This window comes from Schistocerca gregaria, chromosome X (genome assembly GCF_023897955.1).
Source record: "Schistocerca gregaria isolate iqSchGreg1 chromosome X, iqSchGreg1.2, whole genome shotgun sequence".
In the NCBI taxonomy this organism is placed as follows: Eukaryota; Metazoa; Arthropoda; class Insecta; order Orthoptera; family Acrididae; genus Schistocerca; species Schistocerca gregaria.
The window spans coordinates 77,521,034-77,541,754 of record NC_064931.1 but is presented as its reverse complement, the minus strand read 5'-3'; the positions used below and the strand labels follow the sequence as shown (position 1 = coordinate 77,541,754).

The 20,721-nt window shown below is 41.7% G+C and overlaps 1 protein-coding gene across 1 annotated transcript; it reads left to right on the top strand.

Moving 5' to 3' along the window:
* The first annotated feature begins 1,079 nt into the window (after positions 1 to 1,079).
* On the top strand, positions 1,080 to 2,899 carry LOC126297908 (transcription factor Adf-1-like). Its single transcript, XM_049989217.1, has 2 exons — positions 1,080 to 1,212; positions 2,280 to 2,899. The coding sequence occupies exons 1-2, from the start codon at positions 1,080 to 1,082 to the stop codon at positions 2,897 to 2,899; spliced, it is 753 nt and encodes a 250-aa protein (XP_049845174.1).
* The last annotated feature ends 17,822 nt before the right edge of the window (positions 2,900 to 20,721 follow it).

Below are 20,721 nucleotides of genomic sequence, written 5' to 3'. Positions count from 1 at the left end.
TGTGTTTGGCTGCCTCCACGACCATGTGGGTTATGAGCAGCGCACGGAGGAATGAGCTTGTGTTCTGAAGCGTCCCAGCATACAACTACCCAGATATACGGCGAGTGCTCTTGACAAAACATGTCACAACAAGAACGAATATAAATGCAAAATAGAAAGAAAAATATGTATATTACCCAATAGTACAGAATAAATACTGTGGAAAATAAGATATATTGTGAAAACTGTGATAGATACTGGTACTATGAAGAATGCTTCAACAATCACCAAGAAGTTTGTGATGTAGCTTATAATTAGTGTGCACTGATTTGTGTTGTTTTGAATAAAAGCATAGAGTACTCCCACACCCCATTTCTGAACCTTGCCTATTGAACGCAAATGTCGCACCGCACTTAAATGGTCACAGTTCATCATATACAGTTCATCACATGTGCTGCTGTCGATACTTCCTGAATGTGGAAAATCGTTCATGCCAGAATGATCTTTCTTCAAACAAGAAAATTTATTTCTGACGAATTTTCACAAAGCCACTCAGCTCAAACACAATACAAAAGTGCCAAGCTACCTCTCGTGAATTTACCCATTTAATAACGCCAAAGTGAATAATATGTCACAAATGTTACACCTTTTCTACTTGCGAATCTATTTTACAGATCTTGAACAGAGATCATCAGTTTCAAGCATGCAAAATCCGATACGTAACTTCAAAATAAATATTAGAACTTCAAATAAGAAAATGACAGTTCACAGCTACACTCGTAGACCGCGCCTCTTTCACCTGATGGACGACGCCAGACCTTACGGCCTGACCAGACAGAATGCGGCCTGGCCGTCCGGCCTGTGGCCTTGAACCGCAGCCGGCAGGCCGCACTGTTGAATCGCTCGTTACTGTACGGAGGCGGTTACACAGAGTGCGGCTCTGACGCACCGGCAACCGGCCTGCCGGACAGGCCGCCGCAGATTACAGATTCGCCGCAAGCCGGAGCGGCTGCTCTGTTGGCGCATTCGTCTGCTCTGTTGTCACACTGGAAGAGGCGGCGTGAGGCAGTTTTTGTTTTGCAGCGTGTGGTGCACGCATCATGAACACAGAAAGACTTATAGAGGAGGTGAGACAATACAACTTTTTGTATGATACACGCGATCCTGATTACAAGAACATTCTGAAGAAGGCTGAAGCTTGGAGGGATATAGCTGCTAAACTGGATCAAAAAGGTAAATATTTATGCAAAAGTTCCACAGAAGCAACAATGTAGTAAAGTACATTATTAAGTACTGGAATTTATGTAGTGTATATTATAACTTAAAGGAGCTGGAAGTATGTAAGCAACAATGCCATCATAATAGAAAACTCCACATAGAAAGTGGAAAGAGAAAAGAACCGTCACCTTTCATAAAATCGGTCTTGATGTATGATAATAGTGTTATATTTAAACGAAAATTCATTGTATCTCCCCACGTCGTATATTTTGAGGTCGTGTGTTATTGCCGTGCTTGTTTTTAACGCTAACAACAGAAGATGCTATTCCACACAACTCTTTCATAATACAAATTAAAGTAATATTTCCGATATTATGAGAAATATATTTCACATAATTTTGCCAATGATCCGAAACATTGTTGTTTGCTTAACATTTTCAGTCACTTAAGAATTTACCGACTAAATAACACAGAAATAGGATACTGTTTGCAGCTTCACAGAGGTGTCTTGGTTATCTTTCCTTAAAAGGTATTTTGTTACCCAAGTGTGATATTGTAGTAAAAACGTAACTGCCCTTTGTTGAAAATGCGACATGTCTTGCTCTCAGTTAATTGCGTTATGAGATATTACAGTGTATGTCTCCATGGCTATGACATGCTCAGCTTGTTAAGAGTTCACATGGATCATACAAATGCTTATATATTTCGATATTTTAATACCCATTAGTTTTACTGCCATGAAATGGTAGAATGTTCTACTTTAGGTGTAAACTTACCGTTCTGGTTTTGTCGACTTGCCAAGTACGTGAAAAAAAAATCATTGATGACAAAGAAAATAATTACTGGCTAAACTAACTGAAAACTGTCACAGGACGAATACTCAATATTACAGGAACATATACGGAAAGAGAATTTCATATTTGAATGGGAATAGTAGCATATCATAAGATGCATTTTCATATGATATTAACATTAGAGATCTCTTTGAATGTGATTGTTTCCATTTCAGACATCTGCCACAGTCATTATTTTCTTTATACATTCTACAAGAATACCTTACGGGTACATTTGTTCATTTGCAGCCGAGATCTTGAAAACGAAGTGGAGGAACTTGAGAGATGCCTACGTCAAACACAAGAAGATGGTAAAAGGCACCACGGGCCAGAGCTTGAAACGGTACAGATCATGGCCGTGGAGTGAACACATGAGGTTCGTGGACTGTGCTCTGGAAGCACGACCAACAACATCAAATACTCCTTGCTCAAGAGAGGCCGTCACAAGTGACAGCCAAAGACGCTCACAGTCAGGTCAACACTCATCAGACTCCACAATTTCTCCTCAGCCAGAGCTGCTAACACATGAGTATGAAGGAGAATCTCAGGAGCAGTGCACAGAGGTTTTGGAACCATCTTCAGCAGGAAAGAAGCCAACAGCTAAAAAAATGAGAAAGCAGGGACCAAGTGCTGATGTTGAGTGTATAATTAGTTACTTGCAAAAGAAACATCAGTATAAGGATGAGCATGACGAAGTTGATCATTTATTTTTAAGCTATGCAAAAACATACAAACGTCTTACAGTCAGATCACAAGCTAAGCTTAAAGTGCAACTGGCGCAGTTATTTGCGGACGCTGAGCTCGCGGAATTAGATGAGCAACAGCCAACAGCCAACTCAAAGTCTTTCAGTAGACTCGGCCCACGTTGATTTCTGTGAACCCGCTGCATTTGGTGGTGCAAATACTGGCACATCAACTGACGATGTAAGTCAGGACATGAATCCTGATAAGATCACCCTCACACAACCTTGAGCACACCAGATTTTTCACATGTAAAAGTTCTGTACTTGTGTAATTTATACTTGTATAGAAATAATATTAATATTTTGTAAACCAATTGCTGTAGCAAATGGAATACTTAAAACATTGAACTTTTCTAAAGAATCTGCTAGTCTTTCTGTTCTCACATATTATCCCTTTCGCAGTTTATCATAACTTCATTGCTTTTGACACAAATGCGTTGTGTTGACAAACTTGTCGAAACACTTGGTAGGTATTCAAAAGTAATCGCACAACAATATGTTTAAGTTCTGTTGAAATAATCAGCAAAATGTTCAAGAACTTGAATTGCAGCAATAGGTGACCTTCGATTAGTTGATCCAATATCTACGAATGCACGTATTGGCTTGCACTCTTCTTCACTTTCAGAACGTGGGTATTCTTTGTTATTACTTGATATAACGTAATTGTGTAAACAGCAAGCCGCTTTAACAATATATTATGCAGTTTCAACATAGGTTTCTATGGCTCTAAAAAATACGCGCCATTTCATTGCCAACATACCAAAGGCATTTTCCACTACACGACGTGATCGGCTGAGCCAGGCATTGAATTGCTTCTTCTTTGCATTGTTGATTACTATTGGTTTTGGATATGGCCTCAGCAAATAAGTCTGAAGTGCAAAACCTTCCTACAGTCGCAGGTTCGAATCCTGCCGTGGGCATGGATGTGTGTGATGTCCTTAGGTTAGTTAGGTTTAAGTAGTTCTGAGTTCTACGGGACTGATGACCTCAGATGTTAACTCCCATAGTGCTCAGAGCCATTTGAACCATTTGAACCTTTGCAAAACCTTCATCGCCAACGAAAACACGAGTAACAGGGATGTCTGTACCTGGTAGTGGCTTTGGAGGTAGAATACTTTCGCCCTCGATATACTCTTGATAGAAAGCTGAATTCTCAAAAATAGTGTTGTCACTGTGAGGCCCATAACTTCCAATGTCAACTACTGTAAACTTGTAGTATGGATCAACGATCGCCAGGAGAACTAGCGAAAAGAATTGTTTATAACAGAAGTACTGGGATCCACTATCCTTCGGACACTTTAACCGATATGCTTTCCGTCTATGCTTCCAAGGCAGTTCGGAAACCCCCAAAGTTCTAGAAATTCTTCTTCTGGTTTCTTCCACATCTCTGTTGTAGGAGTAGGCAAAGACTTGGGCTGTAGAACAGTTCATATTGCCTGGCATACTTCTTTCACAATTTCTGAGACTGTTGAACGTCCTAAACGAAAAGAAAAAGTTAAGGTCTGGTGACTGTCGCCTGTAGCCAAGTATCTGGAAAAGGTTAAAATAAATTATGCTGGTAGAACGAATAGATAAGTTAACGACCAAAGATATGTTTGTTTAAATTCAGTGACAATGTTATGAATACAATGAAACAAAAAAATATATTTAGTAGAAAGTTCAGTCTAGTGGGACATACGGAACTAGATGTTAACTATCGTTTGCTCTATTCATAAACACTGCAGATCAGTTTATCCCTCCACTCGTAACTACATTGTGGGATAACACTTTTTTGCGCCAAACCTTTCATATGATACAGCAAAACTGAAATGGAATAATTTATATGACTTCTGTATGAAGCACAAAGAGGCCACAAATGGTAAACTTACCTCAAACAGCCGGCCGCGGTGGTCTCGCGGTTCTAGGCGCGCAGTCCGGAACCGTGCGACTGCTACGGTCGCAGGTTCGAATCCTGCCTGGGGCATGGATGTGTGTGATGTCCTTAGGTTAGTTAGGTTTAAGTAGTTCTAAGTTCTAGGGGACTAATGACCACAGCAGTTGAGTCCCATAGTGCTCAGAGCCATTTGAACCTCAAACAAACCGCTAGCCTTTGCCTTGTATCAATTGGCTTTCTCCAATTCGTTGTGCACTTCTCGGTGCTCCCCTTTATCAGGAGCTGCAGTTCCTCGAAACATTCTCGCGACATACGAAAATATTTGAAGAACCTATCTTCGTCAAACTCTAGTTCAATACACAGATGGTATTCTCCTAAGCTTTCTCTTTTGCTATTAATGTCGTGCACCCAACATCTCCTCTTCTTGGTGCCATTTCGTATTGCTAATGCAAGGAGGAGTTCTTCCTCGTCCGAGCTACTCATTTCTGCACTTAAAAAAAAAAAATAAAAAAAATGAACTCGCACAAAGATTACGTGTCCCGCGTGAAGCTTCCAAATCGTCAACACCAAGACAATCGTGCTACGCATGCAAGCTCAATAATGGGGTTCGGCCCCTTCCAAAGTGTAACAGCTGACGCAGCAAGAGTCACTGCGGCCGGCCGTTGCCTGTGTGGCGTCCCTGGCCGCTGATTGGCCCGGCCTCCCGCTGCGCCGTCTGTCGCAGCGGCAGGCCGGATTCTGTCTGGCCAGGCCTTTAGGCGGCGGGTCTCGTCGCGAGGAAACTGGAGCGGAAGCTTCTGATCTTGACGCAGCCGCGAGTTGTTCGACTGAATAGTTTCTGGAAGTTTTTGCTGTTGCAGATGGGTTAGAAAGTGAAGCGAATTATCTTTGGGGTTCCATCAGACAGATAACTTTTGCAGTCAACCGAAATGCGAGTTAAAAACAAATGGAATGGAGTGGAGTGGACTCGAAAAGAGTTTATATTTACATTGCATGACTGTTATTAATACACCATACTCAGATGCAACAGTATGACAGTTCGTTCAGAATGACAGCGCGTCTTCCACACATCTCCGCATCCTATAGTATTGTCATATAGCGCATATAGCTGGACGGAGAGTTCTGTGGGGCGGCCGGCTATACTGTCAATGAGTCCGACTTGACATAAAACCTGGCGGCTGGCCAATCGCCACAGAGACTAACACTGTACATAATACATTTGTTTTCATATCAGATCGATACAAAATTGTTACTTGGCTGCATTACGGTTGTCCTGATACATTCAGAATTCGATAGTCGTCTTCTAGTTGTTTAGCAATAAAAATTTGACATTAGTGTTTGTCCACACGCTCCGTTTCTCAGACGTCACAATGTCACAACTAAATACGTAGATGCTGTATTGCTAAAGGCCTCCAACATTATCGCACTGTTTTTTAAATTACTGACATGTCATAAGCTAATTGCTTTACTGAACCATGTATCATTTTAAAAAGGCGCAAAAATATTGTATTTAAATCCGGACTCTTCGTTCATCAATTTGTTTGGCTCCCTACTCTTCTGTTTATATATTTCCCACTCTTCAAATAGGTCTAACTTAATTCCTCTAGGTGCCACATGTATAATTTTTCATAGTACTGTCAATACCACCCACTGTAAGTTTTGTGCTTCGCAAATGATGGCAGACAGCAGTCTTCTTGTTTGGATTGAGATATGCCTTTTATCTAGTTACAAAATTTCAACCAGCGTGCCGTATATAAAAATTATCATATCTTCCATACTGTAATCTATACACACCAGATGCATAAACTTTTTACTTTCCTTACAGTTTTTTGTCTTAGTTTAAACCGTAATTGATCCGCAGCTCAAAATGTTATTTTATACTGTTTAGGGAAAGCATGCACAATTTTTTTGGTAATACAGACATAATATTTCAATACAATAAACTTTTTTCACTCTTTCATGTTGTTGTTTTTTTCACTTCTGAATCTTTTGAAAACTGAATCTCAAACTTCCACCGGTCAATACCTTGATAAAACTCCACGAAGAGGCCAAATGTATGCGTATTATTGTTGATGGAAGAGAGGCTCCACTGACAAAATCAAATAGGTTTTTGAATAAAAAACTATGGAGCTCGTTCAGATTTCCAATTAACTGTTCCATACCATTCAGTGAAGCATTTACAAATGGAGCTAAAGATCTGCTGATCAATGACGACGTGCTGCTAGCGTCATTTGTCATAGTAAACCTACATATGCTGACGGAAAAAAAGTCGCAACACCAAGAAGGAATTGTGGGACATAAACGAAAGTTGGTATGCGTGTTTCTACATCTTCAAGATGATGTCTTTTCAAATTTCGCGCTAGTAGCATAACAGTGGCGCTAGGAGCTCGCTATGAGAATGCAAATAAGGTTTACTGTAAATACAAGCTGTAACGGTAGTGACCGTTAATTACTTTTCAGATTGGACGTGGTGACTTGATGGTAGTCAAGAATGTCTTTAAGGAGACAAAGACGCCAGTATCAACACCTCACTGAATTTGAACGAGGTTGTGTAATAGGGCCACAAGAAGCTGGATGTTCCTCCGTGATATTTCAGAAATATTTGGCAGGAATGAGGTCACTGTACAATATTGCTCGAAGTGGTGGTCACGGATATGTGTGATCACAAGAAGACCAGGTGGCACTACCGAGACCAACATATTCGGCATATGGCTCTGGTGCATCGTACTGCATCTGTAGCACAAATTTGAGCAGCAGTTGGCACCACAGTGACACAACGAAATGTTACAAATCGGTTACTTCAAGGTCAGCTCCGACCCAGACGCCCTGTAGCGTGCATTCCATTGACCCCAAACCACCACCATTTGAGACTTCAGTGGCGTCAAGAGAGAGATTATTGGAGGGCAGGGAGGAGGTCTATTGTGTTTTCTGATGAAAACTGGTTCTGCCGTGGCGCCAGCGATGACCGTGTGGTGGTTTGGAGGGGGCCAGTTGCGAGCATGTAATCAATCTGTGTGCATGCTAGACATATTGGAAATGCACGTGGAGATAAGGTCTGGGATGCGATTTCGTACGCCAGCAGGAGCTCTTGGTGGTTATCCCACGCACTCTGACTACAAATCTGTGCGTCAGTCTGGTGAGTCGACCTGCTGTGCTAGCCCAATACGCACTACAGAGTGTCGACATGTTGCCTTGGTCTGCTCGATCACGTGATTGGTCTCCAGTCGAGCACATACGAAACATCATGGGATGATAACTTCAGCATCGTACACAAACAGCATTAGTCCCTGTTTTGAGTGACGAAGTGCATCCCACAAACTGACATCCGGCACCTGTACAACACAATGCACGCACTTTTGTATGTTTCCATTCACCATTCTGGCTGTTACACCGGTTATTAATGCACCAGCATTTCACATTTGCAATTGATTATCTCATACATACACTGACCTGAGATCTTGCAATGTTAATCGCTTAAATATGTTACCTAGACAAATGTATTCCCGGAATTTCTTTACTGTACTTTTTTTTTGTTGCGATTTTACCCGTCAGTGTACTAATTTACCAATAGATGAAATTTTCAAATTAATAAGAAGAAATTTAATGGAAAATGACGCCTTGGGAAAGCCCAAACTAGCAGAACTTCTTGATCTATTGGAATTTATCCTGAGTTTTAATTACTTTGAATTTGGTGAGAATGTCTACCAACAGAAGTATGGGCAATTGTCTCTCTGGATTATTAACGAACGTATTTGTCAATATTATAGAGACGTCGGAGTTTCAGAATAACCCACTGCTGATACAGTAGATAGTTATGCACAAACGCTATATATACGATATATGTATTCCAATAAAATGAAGAGAGGAGGGTCTGTATACCCTACACATGACTTTTAGCCAGCACTGTCACAGTACTAAATATACTGTAGAGAAAGAGCCTGAAAGGAAACTTAACTTCTTAGACTTAACAGTAACAAGGGCAGAAAATAAGTTTATCGTAAGCCAACACGCCCACATGCAGTAATAAGGGATGACTCCAACCACCAACCACAATATAAAGGGACGTATTTCTTTGTGATCTGAGGCTTTCCCGCCGAATGTGCTGCATTCAAGGTTCTCGGGTGTCCAGCCGGATCCGATGGTCGAAGTTCCACGATATTTCGGCGAATAACCGTTCCTAGGCGCAGTTTATCTCCGTCCGCCGTGGCGGAAGGATCTCGCGTCTGCTCGCGCCGTTGCTCTTTGATGGTGTTTAATAATGGTTTCCAGGCCTTGCTAAGTTGAAACCCGGTGCCCCTGTGGATGAGGTTATCTGTTACGCGAATTTCTGTGGCCTCCTTGTAGATACTGTCCCAGTAGGCACTTGTGGCAGTCAGGATTTTTCTCTCTTCGAATTTCGCTGTGTGTCCGGTTTCAGTGCAGTGATCTGCTAGGACCGAATGGCCGGGTTAGCATAAGCGGGTGTGACGTTCGTGTTCCTTATATCGGTCCTCGACCGTGCGAACTGTTTGGCCGATGTAGGATTTGCCACAGCCGCACGGGATTTTGTATACGCCCACTTTCTTAAGGCCTACGTCATCTTTTGCCGTTCCTAATACGTCACGAATCTTTGACTCCATCTGATGAAACGGAAATACAGTGGGATCTATGCCTCCTCAAACAAGTAGCAGTAGCCAATCGTTTCAAGAGAAGTTTAGTTAACAAATTTTCAAAAAATACAAAAGCGAAAAGAATACACATAGTGAAGGAAAACAGCTTATTACATTGAAATATTATGGCCATATTACCGAAAAGTTACTGCACACTTTCCCTAAACAGTTCAGTTCATTCGCCGTGATCCCAACGTGACCAGGGGTCCAGACAAAGATCACCGAACGTTCACATTGTTCAAGGGCAAAAAAGGAATCCTGGATAGTCAAGAACAAGAGCTGGCGAGGGTAGCACTGATCAAGAGCTTGTAAATTGCTCAAAGAGATGCTACAGATGAGGAAGATCGCACCAGTACAGGAATGGACATGCAAGAGCAGTACACATGGCTACCAACACTGTAGTGAAAACAATACAGCCATCTGTCAAGGAGCGGAGTTCACTACATCCTACATGAACGTAAGCAAAGCTAGGATGATTGGCAACACTCGAGCAATCAGTATAGAGTACTTCTGAGCCATGAAACGTGCTGTGAATGGAGAAGAATTGGACGTGAAGGGCCTCCAGATGAGCCAGGTCTTTTGAACATTGTGATAGGTCAAGACAGAGCTGTGGGATGCACCATGAAAGTGTACATCAGTAGGCCTGGAGAAGAGATGTTAGATGGGAAAGCTGGAGCTCAGAAAAAAATAACTAGAAGACCTGGGCCATTTGTTGCGGGAGGTGGATCTCTGTTTCTAAAAAGAGGAGACACTAGTTTGAGTGCTCTGGGGAGCAGTGGATGCACAGTGCATAACCAATCAACTGCTGTTGGCACAGATGGTTCAAATGGCTCTGAGCACTATGGGACTTAACAGAACTACTTAAACCTAACTAACCTAAGGACATCACACACATCCATGCCCAAGGCAGGATTTGAACCTGCGTCGTAGGGGTTGCACGGTTCCAGACTGTAGCACCTAGAACCACCTGGCCACTCCAGCCAGCTGTTGGCACAGAACCCGCAATGCTAGAACCACTGCCTGCACTAGGAGGCTGATCATGCAACTAGTCTGTAAGGCGGCAGTTGCCAGTCCTACCCCATAATGGTACATTGGGTCCAGCATCTATAATATCAAAGGTGATGCTGAGCCCTATGTGAGACTGCAGTTTTAATGGAGACCTAAGTGTTAAATTACAAATAATTTATTTCTCATGGTGGCTCAAAAGGGTGTGCCCATCATTGTTGGTATTTGTTGCCAGTGACTGAGACATCTTTCGATTGTAGTGTAGGAAAAATGACAAACAGAACTCCATAATGTGTTCCTACTATGTAACACACTCTGCCGATGAAATGTATCCATGAATTTGTTAGGAAATCATCTCTCATGCAATTATTCTTCTGATCTTATACCTGCTCGTTATCAAACAAACATCAATAAAATTGTTTTCAGTAAAAAGTATAGTTCAAACCTAGCTTGGCAACATCTTTAACTCAGAACCAGCAAATTTTTACACACATGAACTGAATATACTACCTCAGCGTAGTTTGATTGTTTTAGAAAATATGGGGTGTCCCAGGATGAATGGTCAGTATTCATAGATGTGACAGGAATGATTATGCAAAGTAAAAACGTCTAGAAAACATAGGCTCTACCATTCATAGCTTAAGATACACTACTGGCCATTAAAACTGATACACCCAGAAGAAATGCAGATGATAAATGGGTATTCATTGGACAAATTTATTATACTAGAACTGACATGTGATTACATTTTCACTCAATTTGGGTGCATAGATCCTGAGAAATCAGTACCCAGAACAACCACCTCTGGCCGTAATAACGGCCTTGATACGCCTGGGCATTGAATCAAACAGAGCTTGGATGACGTGTACAGGTACAGCTGCCCATGCAGCTTCAACACGATACCACAGTTCATCAAGAGTAGTGACTGGCGTATTGTGACAAGCCAGTTGCTCGGCCACCATTGACCAGACGTTTTCAATTGGTGAGAAATCTGGAGAATGTGATGGCCAGGGTAGCAGTCGAACATTTTTCTGTATCCAGAAAGGCCCGTGCAGGACCTGCAACATGGGGTCGTGCATTAACCTGCTGAAATGTAGGGTTTCGCAGGGATCGGATGAAGGGTAGAGCCACGGGTCGTAACACATCTGAAATGTAACGTCCACTGTTCAAAGTGCCGTCAATGCGAACAAGAGGTGACCGAGACGTGTAACCAATGGCGCCCCATACCATCACGCCAGGTGATACGCCAGTATTGCGATGACGAATACGCGCTTCCAATGTGCGTTCACCGCAATGTCGCCAAACACGGATGCGACCATCATGATGCTGTAAACAGAACCCGGATTCATCCGAAAAAATGACGTTTTGCCATTCGTGCACCCAGGTTCGTCGTTGAGTACACCATCGCAGGCGCTCCTTTCTGTGATGCAGCGTCAACGGTAACCGCAGCCATGGTCTCCGAGCTGATAGTCCATGCTCCTGCAAACGTTGTCGAACTGTTCATGCAGATTGTTGTTGTCTTGCAAACGTCACCATCTGTTGACTCAGGGATCGAGACGTGGCTGCACGATGCGTTACAGCGATGCGGATAAGATGCCTGTCATCTCGATTGCTAGTGATACGAGGCCGTTGGGATCCAGCAAGGCGTTCCGTATTACCCTCCTGAGCCCACCGATTCCATATTCTGCTAACAGTCATTAGATCTCGACCAACTCGAGCAGCAATGTCGCGATACGATAAACCGCAATCGCGATAGGCTACAATCCGACCTTTATCAAAGTCGGAAATGTGATGGTACGCATTTCTCCTCCTTACACGATGCATCACAACAACGTTTCACCAGGCAACGCCGGTCAACTGCTGTTTGTGTATTAGAAACCGGTTGGAAACTTTCCTCTTGTCAGCACGTTGTAGGTGTCGCCACCAGCGCCAACCTTGTGTGAATGCTCTGAAAAGCTGATCATTTGCGTATCACAGCATCTTCTTCCTGTTGGTTAAACTTCGCGTCTGTAGCACGTCATCTTCGTGGTGTAGTAATTTTAATGACCAGTAGTGTATATGAGCACTTTCTCAGAAGAAGAGATGTGTTGCACAGTATCAAAGAACAACAGCTGCTTATAGCTGTTATGGTTTGCTCTTTAGAGCTCATGTTTACTGTACTTTTTTTCTGGTGCATTTTACCACCTCCCAAAACATGAAAGCAAAGAGCTCGCAAGAGAAAAGGTTTGTTTCGCAGAATTGAAGATGAAGTGCTCCCAACACTTAAGCCAATGATTACTAGACTCTTTTTTGCTTCCAATGAAAATTCCTGTTGTATCCCTGAATACTGACCATTTCTCGTGGGACAACTTGCATCGTTGCTAATTTCTCTCTGATGTTTACTCCTGAGTTCAATAACTTAATGGAAAATGCGATTAAATTATGCACTGTACTAATACAAATGAAACTGGAACAACCTACCACAATAATCTTTCAATGAAAGTCTCTTCTATTAAAACATATAGTATCTGTGACAAGAGCAAACCTATATTGGCAAAAATTAGTTAGATATTACTCACTTTCTACTTTCAAGTCGTCCGTTTACTTGCTGTCATGTGACATATGCAAGGAAAATGCAAGTGAGGTATGTCATAAAAAAGTACTGCTTATTCACAGTTACCAAAAATTATATACGTAGAGGTGCAAAAGGGCTTTATCAGTTGTGCAGTGTCATCGTTTTTTTCATGTTAAACTATAGGAAACAAAGTAGACAGACTACTTTTGATGAGAAGATTTCTTACAATTTCCTTATTAATTTTCAGTCTGACTGCTTGTAGCTTTGTGACAGAAAGGCTAAAAATCTACCCTACAGTAAGATGGGAACGGCAAGCCAGAGCAGCCTTCACTTTAAAGGCGACCACTTTGCCTCACAGCTAGCGAAGAGCTGCAGTACTCAATTTCCCCTTACTGTTCCAGTGGTTGCTTGGTCACAGAAACTGCAATGTAAAGAACAATATTGGGTGCCAGTGCAAATCGCTTTGATTATTCTACAGCAAAGTCATGAAAAATCAAGTGCATTTAGCAGAATAATTCTGTGCTAACCAGGAATTAATTTATTTGTTACGGAGTTTCATAACATATTTTGCAATGTTGCCAAGATTCAGTTATACTATTAGAACGAAGAATACCAGCCAGAGGTTCCCTCGACCGCATTAGGAAGAGACAACACAGTATGTCTCAGAGAGGTAGACGTCAGGGCCAGAATATCCAAAGTATATGTCAAATAGTCTTATTCACATCTCTGTAACCAGATTTAGGGACTAGAACATTGTTATTAATAACACCCAGATGCTCCAACAGTAAAAAGAGCATCATAAATCAACAGTTGTCACAGTTATTTGTGGTTTTCTGTCTTAAGCATACTGAAAACTAAAAAGCTCATTCACCAGACAGGATTCACATTTTTGAAATGTCCCAGTGGTTGTACTCTAAAACATTACGAGTAGGCCACACATATTTTGCTAATTATACACCCTGAAAATATTTTTCTTAACAATGCTGCCATTGACTGTGGTCCCAAATCATAGTACCACAAATGAATAGATGACAACACAGCATGGATTGTGAATATCCACAGAGACACTTCGTGAGCTACAATCAACATCAGATAAGTTTACAGTGCTGTCGCGAAAGATAGAAAATAGAGTTAAAATTGAATGAGAGGTAGGCTTGGAAATTCTTGTTACCAGCGAGGCGGACGTGACGACGTGGCATGTGTGTGTCTGCTAACAAGAGCGGACTATGCCGCATCACGAGGCTCGCAAGGCGCAACCCTTGGACAGCGGCGTACGGCCTGTTCGTCACGCACGCGCTACCGCGCGACATATACCCGATGCTCAAGAGTACTGGAAACTTCTAGAGCAAGTGGTGCCGGGTGCATTACCGCTACAAAAGGGCTAGCCGTCATATGGTTGAGACAGTGGTGGGAGCGATGGAGCAGCAGGTCGGTCGGTCAGATATGAAACAGCTGGAGTTCTGCTGCTGTGGGATCGCAGTGCAGTGCTGCGTAACTACGAAGAGACTGAGACGTTTCCATGTAACAATTAGTCCGCCCCGCCCGCCTCTGCTATATTAGGACTTACTCTCAGGGAACTATGAGAAGTTACACTACTAAGAAGGCAGTTAGTCAACTTTGTATATAGACTTGTTTATAAAACGGGTGTGCCAGGGGCGCTTCCAGTGTACATATCCTCATGCATTGATTTATGATTGCATCCAGCGTACCCTGAGATCCCAGCCGAGTTCCGTAAAATGGTTCAAATGGCTCTGAGCACTATGGGACTTAACTTCTGAGGTCATCAGTCCCCTAGAACTTGGAACTACTTAAGCCTAACTAACCTAAGGACATCATACACATCCATGCCCGAGGCAGAATTCGAACCTGCGACCGTAGCGGTCGAGCGGATACAGACTGTAGCGCCTGGAACCGCTCGGCCACCACGGCCGGCCGAGTTCCGTATTCTAACTCACCTTACAGCCCTCTTTTCAGTGGAGCAGGTGCACAGAAGGCAGCCCGCGACCACGAGACCTCCTGTCAAGTACGTTCTTTGACGCGCATTCTTGCAGTCCTTCTACTGCCTCTCAGGACTCGTCACTGGGACACGACAGTGCAGAGAAAACCATACACCACTAGATTCTCTCTCCTCATCTGATGCTACTTCTCACAGGAACCTTTTGAGTGACCCACTCTATTTTCACATGTAGAGTGGAATTCTCATAAATCTAACAGGTTGATTTGGTGTGTTTATATTCAATGCGGGCTCTGTTTACCAACTTAACAATGTGCAGGTTTCGATCGTGTCAGGTACCTTCTGGTGTCTATGAAAGCCATGTGACATGGGATATTATATACCGTTCATTTTCTAGCAGTGTGAGTACAGCTTGGATATGGTCAATAGTACTGATCCTTTTCTGAATGCCGTCTGTTCAACTGGCTGGTAAAACTCAAACTTCTGACTCAGGCAGTTTGTAATGATGTTTGTTGCCAGCTTGTAAAATACAGATAAATGACTAATTGGCCCATAATTTATGAATTTGAATGGTGTGTGTTCTGTTGGACAAGTACAACAGAGCAAACACTACTCAAATACATACACTTCTGTAATTAAGCGATGGCTTGTTGACATCTGTTTCAGTTCGGATGCACTAATATCATCCAAACTCCTAGAGGAATCAATAATTTGTGAGTAGGGGTTTAGTGGACAAGGGGTGGTGTGTTTCAGCGTGAGATAAGTTGTAAATTTGAGTCAAGACTATGTCTGGATGGCTGAAGCAGTTAAGGCAACTTCTTACGAGATGATGTAAATCCGGGTTTGAGTTCAGGTCCGACACAAATTTCGAGCTTTGGTCATGACATTACCATAATGTCCTGTGTGGCTGGAAGTCTCGAGTTCCCACCCGTCCCTTCCCTATTCTCTATTTCATATAAAAGCCTGTAGTTTCCTGGTGTTCATGTTTCCACTTACTCTGAAAATGGAGAATAACACACATTGTTCAGACCTTGGAACATCAAAGGAAAGTATCTAGCACATACTTAGACCCATCAAAAGCTGTTGATTGTGTCTTTCATAAAATTATTTCCAGGAAAACTTGACTACTAGGGCATAGGACGAAATGCTGTGGTTATCATAAAACCCTTTGTTCAAAATAGACAAAAGAATATTAAAATAAAACATAAAACTGCAAATACAGAGAAAAAGCCTTCTCTGATTTTCTACGGGTAAAATATGCAGTGCCAACAGACTTGCCGCAGTGTTAACACTGGTTCCCGTGAGGTCACTGAAGTTTATCACTGTTGGGCTGGGCTAGCACTTGGATGGGTGACCATCTGGTCTGCTGAGCACTGGTGGCAAGTGGTGTGCCACTCAGCCCTTGCGAGGCAAACTGAGGAGCTACTCGACTGAGAAGTAGCGCCTCTTGTCTTGTAGACTGACATACGGCTGGGAGAGTGGTGTGCTGACCACACGCCTCTCCATATCCGCATCCAGTGATGCCTGTGACCTGAGGATAACATGGCGGCTGGGAGGTACTGTTGGGACTTCATGCCCTGTTTGGGTGGTGTTTACTTTAGTTTTTAAAATATGCAGTAGCTCTGGTTTCAGTACTTGGACCTCAGATCTTTACCTCGTATATGAATGATATAAAAAAATGATCAAGTGATTTTGTAAACCAATGACACAACTTTACTACTATATGCTGAGGCAGTGAAGGATTTGGAAAAGAGTGTTGGCGAGAACATGCAAATGGCAGAACAGTATTTTTGAGAAAATAATTTATTGATCAACAGGCAGAAAACAATGTGGACAAAATTTGAAACAAACAGAATTAACAGCTCCAAGGAATTTATTCTGAGCATTGGAGATGCAGACTTATTAGAAGTAGACAGTAATAGGTTTCTGGAAATAGATTTGGATAAATTTCTGACATGAGAAAACCACATTGATAGGATGCGACCAAAAATAAGTACAAATATAATCCTAATGAAAAAAATGTACTATATGGAAATCTGGATACAAATGTACTATTTATCTTCCCACACATATTAAACTATATACCAATATGAGGATGAGCAGCAGATGTACACATTCAGGGAATTTTAAAACTTCACAAGATTGATAAAGATTGAAAATCTACAAATGCAAGAAGCTTATTTTATAACAAACAACCACTTAGCATAAAGGAACTGAGCTCCTTCAAAAGAAAACTAAAGGAACATTCATCTCTGGGTGTTGGTATAAAGTGCAGCAGTACTTGCAGGCAAAACCATACAACAAATCTAAATATAAAGTAAAACACATCCTTTTTCAAGTGGAAACAAATTTCCAAAGAGAAGGAAAAAAGAAAACAAAATGTATTGCTGAAAATGCAGAAGACAACATATAAACTAAATGTATTTGATGTAAATAAAATAGATAGAAACTTCCACATGGGAAAAATATATTAAAAACAAAGATTCCAAGACTTACCAAGCGGGAAAGCGCCGGCAGACAGGCACATGAACAAAACACACAAACACACACACAGAATTACTAGCTTTCGCAACCGATGGTTGCTTCTTCAGGAAGGAGAGGGAAAGACGAAAGGATGTGGGTTTCACACACACACACACACTCACACACATATATATCCATGTGCACATACACGTGCGGATGGATATGTGTGTGTGTGTATGCGAGTGTACACCTGTCCTTCTTTCCCCCAAGGGAAGTCCTTCCGCTCCCGGGACTGGAATGACTCCCGGAAGGTGTACACGATCAAAGGGAGAGCCACATGTGAAAGCACCCACGTGATTTACCAACTGACCTGCCTGCACTGTGACGCTTTCTATGTGGGAATGACCAGCAACAAACTGTCCATCCGCATGAATGGACACAGGCAGACAGTATTTGTTGGTAATGAGGATCACCCTGTGGCTAAACATGCCTTGATGCACGGCCAGCACATCTTGGCACAGTGTTACACCGTCCGAGTTATCTGGATACTTCCCACCAACACCAACCTATTCGAACTCCGGAGATGGGAACTCGCCCTTCAGTATATCCTCTCTTCTCGATATCCGCCAGGCCTCAACCTCCGCTAATTTCAAGTTGCCGCCGCTCATACCTCACCTGTCTTTCAACAACTTCTTTGCCTCTGTACTTCCGCCTCGACTGACATCTCTGCCCTTACTCTTTGCCTTTAAATATGTCTGCTTGTGTCTGTGTATGTGCGGATGGATATGTGTGTGTGTGTGTGTGTGTGTGTGCGAGTGTACACCTGTCCTTTTTTTCCCCTAAGGGAAGTCTTTCCGCTCCCGGGATTGGAATGACTCCTTACCCTCTCCCTTAAAACCCACATCCTTTCGTCTTTCCCTCTCCTTCCTGAAGAAGCAACCATCGGTTGCGAAAGCTAGTAATTCTGTGTGTGTGTTTGTGTGTTTTGTTCATGTGCCTGTCTGCCGGCGCTTTCCCGCTTGGTAAGTCTTGGAATCTTTGTTTTTAATATAAATGTATTTGATGCACGTATGATTTAAATTGTTTTCATTGTGTGTACATTTATATATATCTTATGTAGTATGGCTAAAGTATATGATCTAACAAAGTAGTTTCCACTTAGTATTTTCAGCAGTATGGCAAAAAACACATAACTTTGCAGATGTTCCTTATATATGTAAGACAGTTGCATAAGTTAATGCAGACTAATCATCTTTTGCATTACTGTTAATTATTTGTAAACATTATTATAATATAAAAATTGTTTTTTTGTATCCATGATAAATTTCTAACAAATTTGTTTATCCTGTATAAAACTGGCAACATTACTTGTCTAATATCATTATAAAATATGACAAAAAGAAACTATATTATACATATTTTAAACTAGGAATCAGTTTGTAATCCTGTGAACAGTGACTTGATTCATTAGAGTTAATTGTGATACTGTGTCATGATATGGATAGTCATAGTCAACTGATTATGTCCCAGAACAAATACATATCATGGCATGAAGAGCTTCTTTTGGAATCCAATTAGGTGTGTTAAAGTTTCATTTTCATATAGCATTATTTGCATAAGATTTATCTTACAGCAATATTTATCATATTGTTATTCTAAAGATTATGCTCTTTCCAAAACCATCTGCCATGCAAAAATGTTATAGGAGTGAATAAAATGACAGTTCATAGAAACACGTGGTTAGTTAATGGCCTGTCTTTATCCTTCCAATCTGAGCAAGAATGCATAGGAATACATTTTACGCTGTATTATTTCTAATAATACAATACAAAACAAAATATACAGCAAAATTCACATGTTTGTATATGTGATGTTCCTGTAAGTATTTACACTCCTAAAGCAAAAGCAACAACAGAATACTAATACCCATAGCAGCAGGGACATTAGGAGCACATGTTTTGTGCACATACAAGGTGAGGTGCAGGGGCTGGCTACAGAGTCTTGTTTGCAAACAGAGTAAGTAATAAAGAAGTAATAAATTAAAACTTCATGTCTGATATTGCATGAGCAACACAAATATGGTAAGTGATAAACTTGTTTCTTTTTCATCATTATGTGGGGAAGTGTTAACAAGTAAAAGTTTCACAAAGGTCTGAAGTTATGTGCAAAGTTTGTAGGAAGTCGCTATGTGCCCCGATTCTCAAATACTGGATGAATACACTCTAGGTATTACCGTGCCACAAGTTATGCTTTTTGTAGCTGTAACACTTGTCTTAACATGGTATTACACGACACATGTAATGTGTGCAAGTCAGGTGTAGGCCTGCCAACTAATGGCAGAATGGGTGAAGCTACAATTTTAGCAGATGGTTTATGCACTGGGGAGAAATAGGAGCCATTCTATTCTGCTCATGCACAGGAGAGGAGCTGTATACATTCATGCACAGTGCACAGCATTTTGAGCAGGCTGCTTGTTATTGTTTTCGCCTATGGTCAGCAGTGAGCATACGTCACATGCACGAGTTCCTGAAGACTTTGGACTGTTGTGTGAGATGTTCTACAGATTTTTCAGTTAGTAATTTTTTTATAAATACGGTAATAAAACAAATGAAAATGATCTTTTTTGTATTGGCATTGAGAGAAGCTGTATATCTATTGATAAGAGTCTTATTGTGGAAATGGAATGGTACAAAAAATGTATAAGCTTACTTATTGAGACGTACAGTAAGGAGGTGTGTGTGTGTATGATTCTCCAAGACCTACTGTACCATAGTGAGTTAGGTCTATAAATATTTAATTCTGAGTTTGTATGTTTTATGTAAATGCACATACAATTTTACTTTCGATATGCGTATGTATCACCTTAATTGTTGAAAGCACTGCACATGTTTGATTTGACTGAACATTTTGTATTACTTCAGTGTGCCATGAAGGGTAGTGTTGAGAGAAGAGCAATGTGCCCCAAAAAAGTTTGCACAGTAACTGCAAATTTTTAAGGTTGAATTCCAGGCACAGCCAGGCAGTAGAGGCCAGCTTGTGCATTGTGCTAGTCAAGTAAGCCACTGAGCAGTACTGTTGGCCTTACATCAAAACTTTCCAGCCAGCCGACGGTTACTACACTGGTTATGGGCAAGGCGCATAGAACCACAAATACCACAATACGATGTGACCAAGAGTGAAGTAATACTTGAATGCTACTGAGAAACTCACATGTTGTACATTAACCATGTCTCACAACCTGTGCTCAGTGCAGAGTGAGTTAACAAAAGCTGACAATATAAGTAATATAACAAACCAACTTTTACACATCTAGTTGTCTGCTATTGCACACAAGTGCACAATATGGGGACAAGAAGTATGCGTGCGGGGTGCCTAGCTGACAACTCTGGAGGGATTGGGTGGGTAGCACTGTTCTTTGCCTGCTGGAAACCTAGACGGCATCTCGACCCA

Bases quoted from the DNA above. Each gene is read 5' to 3' on its own strand.
- LOC126297908 (XM_049989217.1), top strand. From the start codon at position 1,080: ATGAACACAGAAAGACTTATAGAGGAGGTGAGACAATACAACTTTTTG. The intron at 1,213-2,279 runs GTAAATATTTAT...GTTCATTTGCAG, and splicing joins TGCTAAACTGGATCAAAAAG to CCGAGATCTTGAAAACGAAG.